Here is a 16,434-nt window from a genome sequence, read left to right on the forward strand (position 1 = left end):
AAAAAAACATACAAACTTGCTGAGAATAATGGTCCAAAGTTGAACCTAGAATTAAACATACTCCTTTCTGATGATCACTTATATAAGACAAGTCCTTGAAAAAAGCATAACTAAAGGGACCACAACAGCACTTTGCCTTATATAATTGTATTCACATCCTCACAAATACATTTAGGAGTGGGTATGTGTGTGGTGTATTTGCATGTGTGTCAGTATGTCCAGATCATGTGGAATGATTACATCAGTGTTTGCCTGCAAACAATGACACACACAACACTTTTCACATATAAACCGTGGATTTACCTGCACCGTCCACTGTTCACTGAGGTCTGCAGTAGGTCATAAATGCAAATGCATTTTAGAGATATGTCCTTTTTCATACAAAAGAGACGTGGTAGGTATAACTGTGTACTGTGTATCATACACAGCTATATATACAAAAAATCTGCCATTTTGGTCCTTGGTACATTGATTTTAAAAATACACAAGGTCCTTGATTGCTGACACATGCAGGTAGGGGTGTGTGCATAGGTGGTATGTTTATATTTGCTGGTAAATTATATTGTTGACAGTGATGACATGCAATAAGGTGTATGATTACAGGCAAAATTATTTTCAGTAATTATATACCATGGTTTTACTTGATATACTTCAGCCTGAACAGAGAGAGAGAGTATTTTGATCACACACTGTTAATAAATTGTGTTCTTTTTACAACATGGAGTCGGTGAACTCATAAAAGGTACTAAAATTTAACAGTGAAATTAAATATGCAGCAGCTGTCATAAAGATACTAATTGGTTATTCACAACACGTTAATTTGCATTTATGGCAGGATGGTACCTGCATAAGTGAATTAAAGTATTAAATCATACATTAAACAAGCAGTGCATACAACTTTCAATTCCTGGAAATTTTGCCACTCGGTTATTGTGAATCATGGGTGATGCACAGCATGCTATAACGCTGTGTATAATAGGGCTCATACAGGGTGATACCCCCAACAGAAACCCTGAATCATCTATCTATCTTCAGAGAAATGATTCTTGGATTTCCATATCTTGAGTTTCAGATTATTCCATTGTCAAATAATTGTAAGGTGAGCCTGCAAGTGAGCATAAGCAAGTAGTTCATCAATACTCTATCTACTGCTGATAGCAAGTAGTTCATCAGTACACTATCTACTGCTGATAGCAAGTAGTTCATCAGTACACTATCTACTGCTGATAGCAAGTAGTTCATCAGTACACTATCTACTGCTGATAGCAAGTAGTTCATCGGTACACTATCTACTGCTGATAGCAAGTAGTTCATCGGTACACTATCTACTGCTGATAGCAAGTAGTTCATCAGTACACTATCTACTGCTGATAGCACAGTAGTTCATCAGTACACTATCTACTGCTGATAGCAAGTAGTTCATCAGTACACTATGCTGATAGCAAGTAGTTCATCAGTACACTATCTACTGCTGATAGCAAGTAGTTCATCAGTACACTATCTACTGCTGATAGCAAGTAGTTCATCAGTACACTATCTACTGCTGATAGCAAGTAGTTCATCAGTACACTATCTACTGCTGATAGCAAGTAGTTCATCAATACTCTACTCTACAATATCTACTGCTGATAGCAAGTAGTTCATCAGTACACGATCTACTGCTGATAGCAAGTAGTTCATCAGTACACTATCTACTGCTGATAGCAAGTAGTTCATCAGTGCACTATCTACTGCTGATAGCAAGTAGTTCATCAGTACACTATCTACTGCTGATAGCAAGTAGTTCATCGGTACACTATCTACTGCTGATAGCACGTAGTTCATCAGTACACTATCTATTGCTGATAGCAAGTAGTTCATCAGTACACGATCTACTGCTGATAGCAAGTAGTTCATCAGTACACTATCTACTGCTGATAGCAAGTAGTTCATCAGTGCACTATCTACTGCTGATAGCAAGTAGTTCATCAGTACACTATCTACTGCTGATAGCAAGTAGTTCATCGGTACACTATCTACTGCTGATAGCACATAGTTCATCAGTACACTATCTACTGCTGATAGCAAGTAGTTCATCAGTACACTATCTACTGCTGATAGCAAGTAGTTCATCAGTACACTATCTACTGCTGATAGCAAGTAGTTCATCAATATCTACTGCTGATAGCAAGTAGTTAGTTCTACTGCTGATAGCAAGTAGTTCATCAGTACACTATCTACTGCTGATAGCAAGTAGTTCATCAGTACACTATCTACTGCTGATAGCAAGTAGTTCATCAGTACACTATCTACTGCTGATAGCAAGTAGTTCATCAATACTCTACTCTACAATATCTACTGCTGATAGCAAGTAGTTCATCAGTACACGATCTACTGCTGATAGCAAGTAGTTCATCAGTACACTATCTACTGCTGATAGCAAGTAGTTCATCAGTGCACTATCTACTGCTGATAGCAAGTAGTTCATCAGTACACTATCTACTGCTGATAGCAAGTAGTTCATCGGTACACTATCTACTGCTGATAGCACGTAGTTCATCAGTACACTATCTATTGCTGATAGCAAGTAGTTCATCAGTACACGATCTACTGCTGATAGCAAGTAGTTCATCAGTACACTATCTACTGCTGATAGCAAGTAGTTCATCAGTACACTATCTACTGCTGATAGCAAGTAGTTCGTCAGTTCACTATCTACTGCTGATAGCAAGTAGTTCATCAGTGCACTATCTACTGCTGATAGCAAGTAGTTCATCAGTGCACTATCTACTGCTGATAGCAAGTAGTTCATCAGTACACTATCTACTGCTGATAGCAAGTAGTTCGTCAGTTCACTATCTACTGCTGATAGCAAGTAGTTCATCAGTACACGATCTACTGCTGATAGCAAGTAGTTCATCAGTGCACTATCTACTGCTGATAGCAAGTAGTTCATCAGTACACTATCTACTGCTGATAGCAAGTAGTTCATCGGTACACTATCTACTGCTGATAGCACGTAGTTTATCACTATCTACTGCTGATAGCAAGTAGTTCATCAGTACACTATCTACTGCTGATAGCAAGTAGTTCATCAGTACACTATCTACTGCTGATAGCAAGTAGTTCATCGGTACACTCATGATCTACTGCTGATAGCAAGTAGTTCATCGGTACACTATCTACTGCTGATAGCAAGTAGTTCATCAGTACACTATCTACTGCTGATAGCAAGTAGTTCATCAGTACACTATCTACTGCTGATAGCAAGTAGTTCGTCAGTTCACTATCTACTGCTGATAGCAAGTAGTTCATCAGTACACTATCTACCGCTGATAGCAAGTAGTTCATCAATACTCTATCTACTGCTGATAGCAAGTAGTTCATCAGTACACGATCTACTGCTGATAGCAAGTAGTTCGTCAGTTCACTATCTACTGCTGATAGCAAGTAGTTCATCAGTACACTATCTACTGCTGATAGCAAGTAGTTCATCAATACTCTATCTACTGCTGATAGCAAGTAGTTCATCAGTACACTATCTACTGCTGATAGCAAGTAGTTCATCAGTACACTATCTACTGCTGATAGCAAGTAGTTCATCGGTACACTATCTACTGCTGATAGCAAGTAGTTCATTGGTACACTATCTACTGCTGATAGCAAGTAGTTCATCAGTACACTACTACCGCTGATAGCAAGTAGTTCATCAATACTCTATCTACTGCTGATAGCAAGTAGTTCATCAGTACGATCTACTGCTGATAGCAAGTAGTTAGTCAGTTCACTATCTACTGCTGATAGCAAGTAGTTCATCAGTACACTATCTGCTGCTGATAGCAAGTAGTTCATCAATACTCTATCTACTGCTGATAGCAAGTAGTTCATCAGTACACTATCTACTGCTGATAGCAAGTAGTTCATCAATACTCTATCTACTGCTGATAGCAAGTAGTTCATCAGTACACGATCTACTGCTGATAGCAAGTTGTTCATCAGTTCACTATCTACTGCTGATAGCAAGTAGTTCATCAGTACACTATCTACTGCTGATAGCAAGTAGTTCATCAATACTCTATCTACTGCTGATAGCAAGTAGTTTGTCAGTTCACTATCTACTGCTGATATCAAGTAGTTAGTCAGTTCACTATCTACTGCTCACAAGTTTAAGAGAGGTTCAGAATACTTGGCGCCTCCAATTGGTGATGGGTAGTTAGTCATCATGATTGACTGCCCAAGTGACCATGACAACCAACGTTCTGGTTGAGTAATTAAGTAGGAGTGAAGATGAGTTGCCAGACCTATTATCACCAGGGTCCACTGACCTTTAACCCATTCAACAAGTTCAACACTATTACATAATAAATCAATATTGTCCATGGTACATGGCACACAAGAGTGAAAATCAATATTGTATTTCTTGGGTCATAAACTTCCATGCATGTCTTTGTACATGTACTATGTTGCCTATATCATCTGTTTTAAAATTGACTGGTTTGCTTTTATAGAATATTTTAGGATATGGGTAGCTGAGAAATATTTTTTAATCATGTGTAAAAAAAACAAATCTACCCATCGTGGCTTGGGAGTTTTAATAACAGGCTTGTTTTCCGAGATTGATGATTTTCAATGATGGATACAAATGTTCTTCGTGTAGCATCATTTTTTGTTGTTTTAATAAAATATTACAAAATAAAAAAATTCAATAAACTCAATAATATTATTAAAGGCGACCAAAAAAAACTTTATGGGCCCGACCGACCCAGAATTAGTTTCTGAGCATTTAAAAAAAATATTTCGCTTAAATCATGAAAAATCAACAATTTTGGCTTAAATTTGTAGAAAATGTTTGTAAAAATTCTTCAGATTTTGGTGATATTTTGGGTAAATTTAGCCTCCCTCTAGAAAACACCAGATCCTATTTGAAAGGTCCATCCGCCCTTAGAACAGGGTGGGATTTTTTTTTTTTGCCTATAATATTTTTAAAATAATAAATAACATGACACAAAAAATAGAAACTTTAACAATAATAGCTTTTTTTTCTGATCATTTTAATGTAAATTTTGACCAAAGTGTCAGCCAAGTCATAGCGATGAAATACAAAGATTAAACATAAATATAAAGTTTGAAAGAGGGAATCTATACATAGTGCATAGTAAAATATTAATTTATATGAAATGATGCCCACCTTAAAAGATCCGGACATTGATTTTGGGTTTTTTACATGTTTTGTATGTGGAAAATGTCACATTATAAACCAAATGTCAAGACAAATTGTCTCTATGGATTGTCTGAAATTGATCAAATTTGAAATTGAAAGAGGGACTATGAATCTAATATCATATTAAAATTTTCATCAATATTATTACTGTAACTGTATTCTTTGAATGGTACAAAATGCAGATGTTCAATTGAAAAACATGTTATCCATTATTATATATAGGCCTGTCCGCATTTTTTTAGGTGGGCAATGTACATGACATGAAACAAACAAAAATTCACATCATTATAATTTGTTTCACAATTTCAAAACTAGTTGAGTTTTAGAAAAGGAAAACAAAACAACATACATACAAGAAAAAAAGTAGCCATATACACAAGGAAAAAAAAATTTCACCAGTTTTACAAAAGCTCATTATATTAATAATTATGGTTCTTTCTATGATATTATCTTGTTTATGATGCAAAACTAACATGACCTCGCAAAATTAAAATGTTTTCCAAATTATACAGAAGGTTACTGGTTACCTGTAGGTTCAGAAGTCTCAATGTCAAAATTCAAGAGAATGTTTTTCAAAATGTACTTATACTCTATTATCATGAGCAATGCCATCACAACATTGGTTCTTTTTCTTTTCCAGATTCCCCATTTTGAGATTGCAAGATACTCAAGATTCTCAAGCAAGGAAAGAAAGAAAAGCCAGCCAATCAAGCAAGACCCGATGCCCTGCATGCATCACAGTGAATAGGGTATATTGCTGATCCATTAATTATCCTTTTCTGGTGCATTGTGGGATTGAAAAGAAAAGCTAATTTGATACAATGCACCAGAAAAAGGATAATGGATCAGCAATATACCCTATAGACTGGAAGCATTAATTTTGAACTTTTTATAAACCTAATATGTAATGTTAGAAAGAATCATAATACTGGAAATAATGACCAAATGCAAAGCAATATAATGCTCACCATTGTTATATGAAAATTTGGATATACATGTAGTAATAAGATGAGACAATTAAAGAGTTTCATCATATCACATTATGTTCTCAGAATCTTTGCTTCTTATAGTACTTATAAGGAGTGTCAGGTTTACTTTTCCCCCAATTTTTTTGACCGAACAATCACATTTTAGACCAAAATATCACATTCTAAACCAAAAGACACATTTTTACCAAAAACCCCTTTTGAACCAAAATATCACATTGTAAACCAAAAATCACATTTCTGACCAAAAAAAAAATCACATTGACCCAAAATCACATTTCTTAACAAAAATCACACATTTGACCAAAGATCACATTTCTGACCAAAAAATTCTAATTTTTGACCAAAAATCACAATTTTTAGATCACAAATCGCATATTTGCCCAAAAACCACATGTTTAACCAAAAATCGCATATTTGACCAAAATACGCATTCCTGACCCAAAATCGCTTTTTTTCTGATCACCAATCTCATACTTGCCCAAAAATCACATATTTGACCAAAAAATCACATTTTTGCCAAAATTCTAATTTTTGACCAAAATCACATTTTGCCAAAATCATGACAAATCATATTTTGACCACAAATCGCATTTTGACCGAAAATCGCAAAAATCACATTTCTGAATAAAATTGCATTTTTGTCCAAAAATCGGATTTTTGACCAAAAATCACAAAATCACATTTCTGAATGAAAATCGCATTTCTGACCGAAAATCGCAAAATCACATTTCTGAATGAAAATTGCATTTTTGTCCAAAAATCACATTTTTACCAAAAATCACATTTCTGACCGAAAATCACATTTCTGAATGAAAATTGCATTTCTGACCAAAATTTGACCAAAAATGTTTTCACATTTCGGAACGAAAATCACATTTCTGAAAACATGTTAAAATTTGGGATGCTTTTTCTTTTAGCTCAATACAAAACTTTCTGGTCTTGCTATGAGTTCAAAATATTGGACGTCTCGTCCAATATCTTAAAACTCAAACGACCAATCAATTTCTATATTGGGTTAAAACCATCTAATTTTACCAATCAATATTAAAAATTCATTTCAAAAATCTATGAATTTCAAGTATATATTTGCTAGTTGTATTATACATAAATAACTTAAAACAGTACGTCTCTTATCAGAATTCTCTTGGAAAACCTTACTTTTGGGGATTTTAATGTATCAGATCACCAATTGTTGCTGTTATAAGTCTACAAATATTAAATAGAAATAACATGAGCACATTTACCACAAACTCTCTCCTCGGATCCTTTAAAACGTAACTTGTACCGACCTTTACATCCAGTTTTTTCAAATGTATAACATGTCTTCTTTTCCTTTGGTGAAACTTGAATTGCTGCAGCATTTGTAGCACTCCTCTGTTGGTGATTTCCAATGACAAGCCTCATTTTCTCTTGTGATTCTCTTACAGTACAATATATCCTTTCTATTGAATTGATATCTTTGTGTATGCTTTCAAGTCCATGTTCTGATAAGAGACCTACTGTTTTCCATTTTTGAACAAATTCAGGGATATGACATACAAGCATGTGCATTTTGGGAGGGATGCTGTCAGTTGGGAACTTCCTTGGAAACCAAGTTCCCAACTCCCAGCACCTAACACATAATGCACGCACCTCAGCATCAGATAAAAAATCTGATTTGAATAACTTAAAAATTGCACGAAGTCGCTTGAACAGACCTATCATATTGCATTTGAAATCACTATTTGGAAGAACATCCAGTAATACCTCTGTGTTTGCCAGAATGATCTTACAGTGGTTGCCCACAAAGCACTGGCTGTGGTATGCTTGCCTTTGGACGCCAATCTTTTTGAGTGTGTCATTTAACGTCTTCTCGAAATTTCCCCTTCGCTCAACAACATCATCATACGTCGCATCTAGAACCTTTTTCTTTTTCGAGTAATCCTCCTCCTTATCACGCACCAGTGCTTTGTGGGCATTCACTCTTTCCTCCTGAAGAGAAATTACATCATTTGGCCCGGATACTTCATTAGTGCATATCGGGCAAACAAATTCATCCATGTCATCACTTTCTGACTCTTCTTTGCTTAAACCTACACAATATGAATGAAACCACCCCTTGGTTTGTCCTTCACCACATTCTATACACCTTATCCATGACACATTCTTTTTGTCAACCTCTTGCGGAGTACAATTTCTTAATTTACACAAAGGCATACAACATGCATCATTTGTAAGCCCACGTACAACCCTTCCATTTGCCGCCTGCTGGAGTGAACTCAAGATATCCAACTCATCCTCCAATGCATCCTTTGCCTCCCGCAGGTCTAACTCGGCCTGTTTGGCGATCTGAGAATTTGAATTCCAAGATCTTTCCAATTGTTCAGCTCCTTGAACATTTCCTTTGTCTAGTTGGCGGCACTTATCTTCAATTTGTTTAAAGTGCCGAACAACTAGACCAAGCAGAATGTGCAAGGATGGCGGAACAATCTGGAGAAGATCTGAAGGCAAAGGAAGCAGAGGACGCTTGGATATGCTGTGGTGGTCTTTTCCACTTATTCTTACGTTTTGACCTTCATCTTCTTCCTCAGCCACAAGGTTCGCCAAGTCCTGCTGGTAATCTTCAAAAGTTCTACTTTCTGCCCAATTGTCATTTTTGACCCATTTGTTATCTTTTAAAGTCATTGGGCAGTGAGGTTGCCCATTGGTGTTTCTTAAGTTTTTAAGTTGGATCTTACACCAAAGGCATGGGTATGATGAAGATGGGCCCATATGGCCAAATGTTTTACATAAAAACTCTGTATCCCCGAAATAAAAAATCCTCAGAGGGTATACAACCCTGTTGATGGTGAGCGTCTTCCTTCTTTGTAATTCTGCCAGCTGAGTGTAGAAATTGCCAAACACATTCTCCATATTGGAGTATGTGTCACATGCCTCAAACATGGCCAAGATGTTTGTTGCTGCAGAAGAGTTCGAGTTGTGTTGATTCACGTATTGAAATGCTAGCTTGGTTGAAGTGCCCCCTTTATCCCCCTGTGAATTTAAGAAACAGTAAACAAACTTGATTAATTTAAACATATATGTGAAAATGGTCAAGACTGTAAAAAGTGTGAATTTTTGAATCTCCAAAGGAAACTTTGTTATGTGGAGGTAATATTGCATTTCTGAATAAAGAAAAACATAAGAAATAATGGTAAATCAAACCTGCTCTGATGGATGTTAATTTATTTCATCTTTCTGGGAAATTGTATTTTTCCAGCTCTACCAGTAGCCATGAACACACAGGTACCTACCTCTGTGTTAGTGTAACACAGAACACATAGGTGGTACAAGGTCATCCTTTAACACAGATACTTGTACACACAATCCCTACCCACTGAGCTTAAAGTATTCCATGTTAAGTAGCATTGCTAGAGCTAACACTGAATGAGCACGTAGTATTACTACTTGGTACCATAGAGAAAAAAACAAACAACACAACACAACATCAGTCTGATATCCTGCACTAATCACCAGGTACTTGTAAGCATTTGTAAGATCAGGTCAAAGATTTCAGTAGGTCCAAGTACATGCACTTACCCCTATCTTGATCCAGATTTCCTTGTTGAAATTATCGTGACTCCTCACGTTGTCCATTTTCATTTGCTTTTCTATGTGAGAAACAATGTAGTCTTCCAGGCTTCTGATGCGAAAGAAGGCAATCGATGTCTCTGCAGCATGAGTGGTCTTTTTTAGATCCATGACTCCAACTTCCACCATATCATCAGCTTGGTATTGACGGTCTAAATTTACACAATAAAAGATAGAGAACTCTGTAAATACATTTTCCTCTTCGTAATGAACATTTTACACAAAAATAAATCAAGGGAGAACCCCGACTTCATATACACCTACATAAAATAGCGCCATCAGATGTGACATTTGGGGGCATTCGGGTCCTTGCCAATGGAATGCTGAAACAAAACCATGAATAAGATTTGTTTTTGCATCACGCCATGAAGTGTGATCAATTTCGAGCGCATTCCAATCGAAACCGAATAGCACAAATTTTCACCTATGCTTGTATCAAATGGCAGCCAAGTCCTTTCCTCGATTTATTTCTGCGATATTGTACCCTACTTACCAGAAATTAAACCAAGATATTGAGTATTGATAGCAAAAAGTATATATTATATAATCTTAGTAAATAAAGGCCTTGAGATTGATGAAATCCTTTAAACAAATTCAGTACTTTCCCCTTTCTCTCACAGCAAACCCCCCACCCTACTCCAGAAACATAATGAAACATTATTCACAAACCCATCAACCCATATCCACTCTTACATAGTTTTTGACTTGTTCCTTAGCATGAGAGCTCTGAACATTCTCCGCCAAAACAAAAGGGAAAAATATATATCACTTACCTGACATTTCCTTATAAAGGTGTTTGTCTGATGGCAGCAGTTTAACCCCTCGTTTGCTCAGAAATCTGCGCAGATCTCTCATTCTCGTCATTGGCAAACGCAAAAGAACTTTCAGGTCTACAGCATCCTTGGCATCAAATTCTGCAAGATATTAAAGCCATTGATCTTGAATTACATTTAAGCTTCTTTCCAGCTTTCTAATACATGGAATCATGATCTTCCTGACATAAAACATAAGACTATCTAATCAAGCCTTGAAATAAGAGGGCGCTGGGAGCAAATTTGCCCTCATGGTTCCATGTCGCTTATTTAAAGGCTTGGGCCTAATCACCCTTTTCAATGTGCCGGTGTAATAAAAAGTTATGACAAAAAACTATCCACCATTGCTTTCAAAAATTAATTGATAAAAAAGATTCCCTCAATATAGAGGTCCTACAGGATAATGTGGAATTTGTGTAACCTTTGTAAACTATATTTCTACTTGCAATTTCAGCCAGTTACAAAATGTATACACATGCATTTACATTCTCTCCATATTTGAAAATCATGTTTGCGCTGTACGCCTGTAGTCTTTGCGTAGTAGACTTGACATAAAGATCTGTGCATATCCAAGTTGGCTCTCATGATTGAGAATTACACATTTTGCCCGTAGTAAGCCCTGTATATAGCAAACTATTCCTTACCTGTTGCAAATCTAATCTTGGCTGACTTGCACGCTGGAATAGCAATGTCAGGGTGGTGCCGAAGAAATGCTGCCAATGTCTGAATTAAATCAGTTGCTGTTGGATTTGTTCTGGCTGAAATCACATTCAACACCTGAAATAAAGTTTAAAATACAATTAGCATTTTGTACTTTAAAAGATTATCATACTGATTATGTCCCAATGTTTTACTGTGTTAAACATGGCTGGAATTTAGGGTGGGATTTTACTTCAGTGGTGTATTTACCATTGTGTCACATCATTGAATATTGTAATTCGAGTACAGTTCCACCTTCTCGAATTACAATATTGTAATTCGAGTACAGTTCCACCTTCCTTCAAGCGCAACATACAGCACTAAATTTAAATGTCAATACACTTGGCTGTAAACAGCACTAAATTTAAATGTCAATACACTTGGCTGTAAACAAAATCCTCACACTAGCTAAGGGAACAAACCAAAAGATCGATGACGTCCTATAAACGAGTTTCGTTTAGGGGGGGAGGGGGTAAAAATACTCGATTACGTTTGTACAAAAACATCGGTCTGAAGAATGTGTTATTATTATTATGTCAAAATGTTCAACATTTCATTATTACGTTTCTGGTAGGGAGGGAGGGGGTCGGCTGAGAAACGAAACTAGTTACGTTTATAGGACGTCATCGATCTTTTGATTTGTTCCCTAATTTCTAGGCTAGAACAAAATGTTAACACATGTTCACTGCATGACAGTGCATGTAGTACTGTAGTTGTACTGATATCTCTTACCTCATTTAGTTGCTCTCCTCGTCTTCTCAATGTTTGTCGACTGGCCTTGCTGCTTGGATTGTTGTGATGAGGTAGTGCAATTGGTAGAAAGGTGGTGGGTCTAGTCTTGTTCCTAATCTGTTGAGCTTGAAGGGTTGGTCCTATGTTTCTCGTCATTTTGTAGGTTGTGTCTTTCATCTGGTGCAAATTTGTGTTGGCTGCTTTTAGTCGGTTGATTTCATTTGTCTGCATTTGGTAGTCTTCACGCGCTGTTTGAAGCTCCTCTTCAAGTGAGATGACTTTTTTGCTTAGAGAATCTAAGTCCTTTTCTTGTGTTTTTATGATTGAGTGTAGGGTTTCTATAGTTTGTGAAGTTTTTGTTGACTCCATCAAGTCATTTCGGTATTGTTCAATTGTTTCTATGGCCTTAAGATGGAGTTCATTCAGTTCTTCTTTCTGGTTTTGGAGATTCTCACAGTCTGTAATTTTGTTTTGCAGTTGCTGGAGTGTTTTTTGATACGTACAGTTTATAGTGGCGAGTTCATTTTTCGTTGCACTTAGCATGAGCCTGACTACATTCAACTGCTCAATGCTGACATGCGGTTTGTCTGCATTTATTGCACAAGTCATGATTTGTTCTTTTTTTGTTATTTTGATTATATTATCTACATGTACTTTAACACATTCCCCTTTCACTGATTGAACCCATACATACTCTGACCCAACAACCTCTACAATCTGTGCTGGAACCAACTCTGGGAATCCATTGATTATTTGCCAAGCAACTAAAACTGTCACTCCTTCCTTTACATCATTACTATCTACAATTAACTCTTTGATTAATCTTGGATTGTCTTGGTAACTTATAGTACACTGTCTCCCTTCATTCACGATAGACTCTACAATGTACATATCATTATCTACCATACTCTTCACCCTCCCAACATACAAACTTGTTTTGCCCACCTGGCCACTCTTTGCTTCAAACACAACATTTTCACCACTATCAAAATTCAAGGTTGGCTTCCGTTTTCTTCTTCTATACCCTTGCTTGAAATACCTTTTCCTTTCACCTTTCTTTCCCTTTGAATGCATATTTGGATTACATTTTCTTTTTTCATTGTCACCAATCTGTTCTATATGTACTTCTACATGTACCACATCATCATTATCATTGGTCAGGTCAGTCAGGGGATGATGATCTGGTAACACTGAAAACCTGTTGGCCCACATTTTGGCCTTGCATACAATGTACAACTATTTACAACTACTTACAGTTCAAATCCACACGCACATTCAAGAGCGTAATGTTGACATTCACAAATGTGCAATTGCGCATATATTTGTATGTATTTGCTTTCCTTTAATGCTATAGGCCCTGCTAAATACTCGACAGGTGAGCAAGTTGCACCAATTTCACCTCCACTATTGTAACTTTTTTATAGCCTGACACAGGCCTATTGATTTATAATGCTAACCAACCACTGGCTGTTTTAAAGCTCTGCAGAAGCACAAAAAGGTTTCAAAAAAACCTTGGGACTTTCAAGTTGCTTTGAATCTGAGCCAGCGAGTTATAAAAGCAAGAATATTCTTTTTGCACTTTATCTATGTACACAAAATATTACAAATACATGTATACGTATGCAGCAATGCACATCCAGGAACTTGGCGTCTCGACTTGAATCTAGTTATTACAACAATGTATTTTACAGTTTACCATGTATGTACATAAGCTTTTGCAATTTCTTGTTGGTTGACAAATGAAAATCTGAAGTCCACAAATTAAGTCAGCAAGGCATAGTTAATTCAATTGATATCAAAATCTGTTTCAAAAAGCCTGCTTACAACAATGTAGCAATTAAAAAATCACATGCCAGTTGCAAGCCAATCTCAGATGCAATGTATAATTGTATAAACAGACTATAATTCTTAACTTTTTCAAGGCAAAATGAAGGCCTTAATTTTTACAACAATTAATTCAAGCTATCACACAACCTATAGCTAGCAAAAAGCCTGCAGTGGCTGCACTTTGTATGCTACTAAACCGAAAATTTGTCACTGAATTTGCAACTTCTACTTCAAGTTCAATAAGCTTCTAAACTACAATAAACAAATTCCATTTTCACACTTAAGAACTGATAGGAGTATAATCCCACCACTAGTTTAGAATTAAACTTCCCTCTTAAACTTGGTAAGCATAAACTCTGCAAAAGCTGCCAAATTTGGAATTACGGTTCCGCCCCTGGTAATTAATAGCTAAAATGAAACAACAAAGAAGTACCGTACCGGTAATCTTATACTTTTAAGATATGAATTTGTATACAGGCCGGACACTTAAGAATTTCACAAATATCCGAGCAGAGGCCCAGCCCCCCTAATTCACTTAAATGTTCCCTTCCAAAAAGGTGGGATTATACTCACATCAATTACGGTATTATTAGTGGTACATGGTGTTTGTAGCTAGAACCACATTACATGCACGACTACTACAATGTTAAGCAATCTGTTAGAGGGCGCATGCGTCGGACCAATCTAGCATGAAATTTGATTTCTCGTACAAAATTTGAGACTTGTTTTCATCTTTGTCGATTGCGACTCATCATCCCTCATCAATTTCATCATATCTGGAGTGATTTGAGTCTACAGATTTCGTGGTGTAATCGATGACAAAGATCCAACTCTCGATTGTGTGTATTCACTGATTGAAATTCACTTCGGTTTGACATCTTCCTTGTTTTTCGTCAACCCCACGAATTTGGAAGCCCTGCGATTAAGAAATTACGGCGATCGATCGGGACTACATAAACTGAAGATCTGTATGTATGCATTGTTGTTGTATTATGATTGTCACCTGTATGATCAATCATCCCCTTGCATGCTCCATCCCTACACTAACTCAACTCAAGCTCATCCTGCTTGCTGAAGACTAACTCTTGAGCTCTTGTTTAGGACTGGACGAAGTGGAACTGCACTGTTAGCTGTTGTGAAGATCGTATGTATGCATTGTTGCTGTGCAACTACACATTGTCATCTACATGCTCAATCATCCCTTGCATTGCATGCTCCCTCCCTACCTACACTAACTCAACTCCAGTTCATCCTGCTTGCTGAAAAAAACTAACTCTTGTGCTGTTCATGCATGCTTGATATAGTTGTGTAAAGCCAGTTCTCCTGCCAAATGCCTGCCTCCATCATTATCATTGCCATGTTGTTTACCAATTACCATGCCAACTACATCATGATGAACTACCATGTTTGGAGTGTTTTGATGTATTAAATGTCAATGTACTGAATATCCTGAGACATCACATTTGTAATTGTAAATACTGCCATTAATTTACTGATGTCGTATTTTGCTGATGTCCTGTGTCGCCAAACTATTGACCATGGCCAGTGTAACTCAATGTATGACTGTATTGAAGTCAAATCCAATATTACGTATGTCAAGATGAATAACTTAGTTCCTTATGTACCATGTATCATTATATGCTGCTTGTACCTAGCAATATTGTTCTCCATCTACCTTAAACAACAACCGTGTGCCCAAACTTCGCACTCATCCATCTTGCGAGCAGGTGATGTGGAATCAAATCCAGGTCCCCGGCCACCCAAATATCCCTGCGGGGAATGTAACAAGGCCTGCACTTCCTACAGAGGAGCAAAAGCCAGCATCCTTTGTGAATCTTGTGATGCCTGGTTCCACTCAGAGTGTGTGGGATTATCTGATGTAGTCCTCAATGCCCTTGGTCGATGTGACCTACCTTGGGAGTGCTACAAATGCGGGTTACCAAACCTGTCTTCTGGGCTCTTTGATTCTACCATCCTCGACGGGTCTATGAGCAGTCAAAGCAGCCATTCAACGTCCAGCTCTACCAGCTCCTGCCACCCGGGCTCACCATTGGCCAAGTCATCGCCTAGTAAACAAGGTAAACAGCAATCCTTTCAAAACCTCCGCTTATTGGAGATTAACTTCCAGAGTATCTACTCAAAAGCGAAGAATTCTGGAGTATGGTTGAAGCAGTTAAGCCAGATGTGATCTATGGTTGCGAGACATGGCTCAAACCAACCATCGCCCAAGGAGAAGTATTCCCACCTGGTTACGACATGTACCGCTGCGACAGAAATGGCGGCCATGGTGGTGTTATACTGGGCATCCATAACAGCCTTAACAACCACCAGATTGACATTCAGACTGGAGCGGAATTTGTTGCGGCAAAAATACTTAATGGCAAGCAGTCTATTGTGGTTGCATCACTGTATCGTCCAACAAACAATGATCAAGACTACATGGACGAATTGAACCGTACCATCATTCAATTGTGCCAGAACAACCCAGGAGCTGCGATTTGGATATCTGGCGATATTAATCTTCCAGACATTGACTGGAGCACCGGCAGCATCATCTCGCATCAGT

At 37.3% G+C, this 16,434-nt stretch overlaps 2 protein-coding genes across 8 annotated transcripts in view; one reads left to right on the forward strand and one right to left on the reverse strand.

Annotated features, from left to right (window-relative positions):
• The window catches only part of LOC140161362 (cGMP-dependent 3',5'-cyclic phosphodiesterase-like), a 294,091-nt gene that overhangs the window by 47,195 nt on the left and 230,462 nt on the right, over nucleotides 1-16,434 (forward strand). The window lies entirely within an intron of this gene.
• Nucleotides 6,382-14,526, reverse strand: LOC140161361 (uncharacterized). Its single transcript, XM_072184855.1, has 5 exons — nucleotides 12,042-14,526; nucleotides 11,255-11,387; nucleotides 10,572-10,712; nucleotides 9,748-9,950; nucleotides 6,382-9,201 (listed from the first exon to the last, which is right to left on the reverse strand). The coding sequence occupies exons 1-5, from the start codon at nucleotides 13,251-13,253 to the stop codon at nucleotides 7,405-7,407; spliced, it is 3,486 nt and encodes a 1,161-aa protein (XP_072040956.1). The 5' UTR covers nucleotides 13,254-14,526; the 3' UTR covers nucleotides 6,382-7,404.

The sequence above is a fragment of the Amphiura filiformis genome, chromosome 9 (genome assembly GCF_039555335.1).
Source record: "Amphiura filiformis chromosome 9, Afil_fr2py, whole genome shotgun sequence".
NCBI classification, from domain to species: Eukaryota; Metazoa; Echinodermata; class Ophiuroidea; order Amphilepidida; family Amphiuridae; genus Amphiura; species Amphiura filiformis.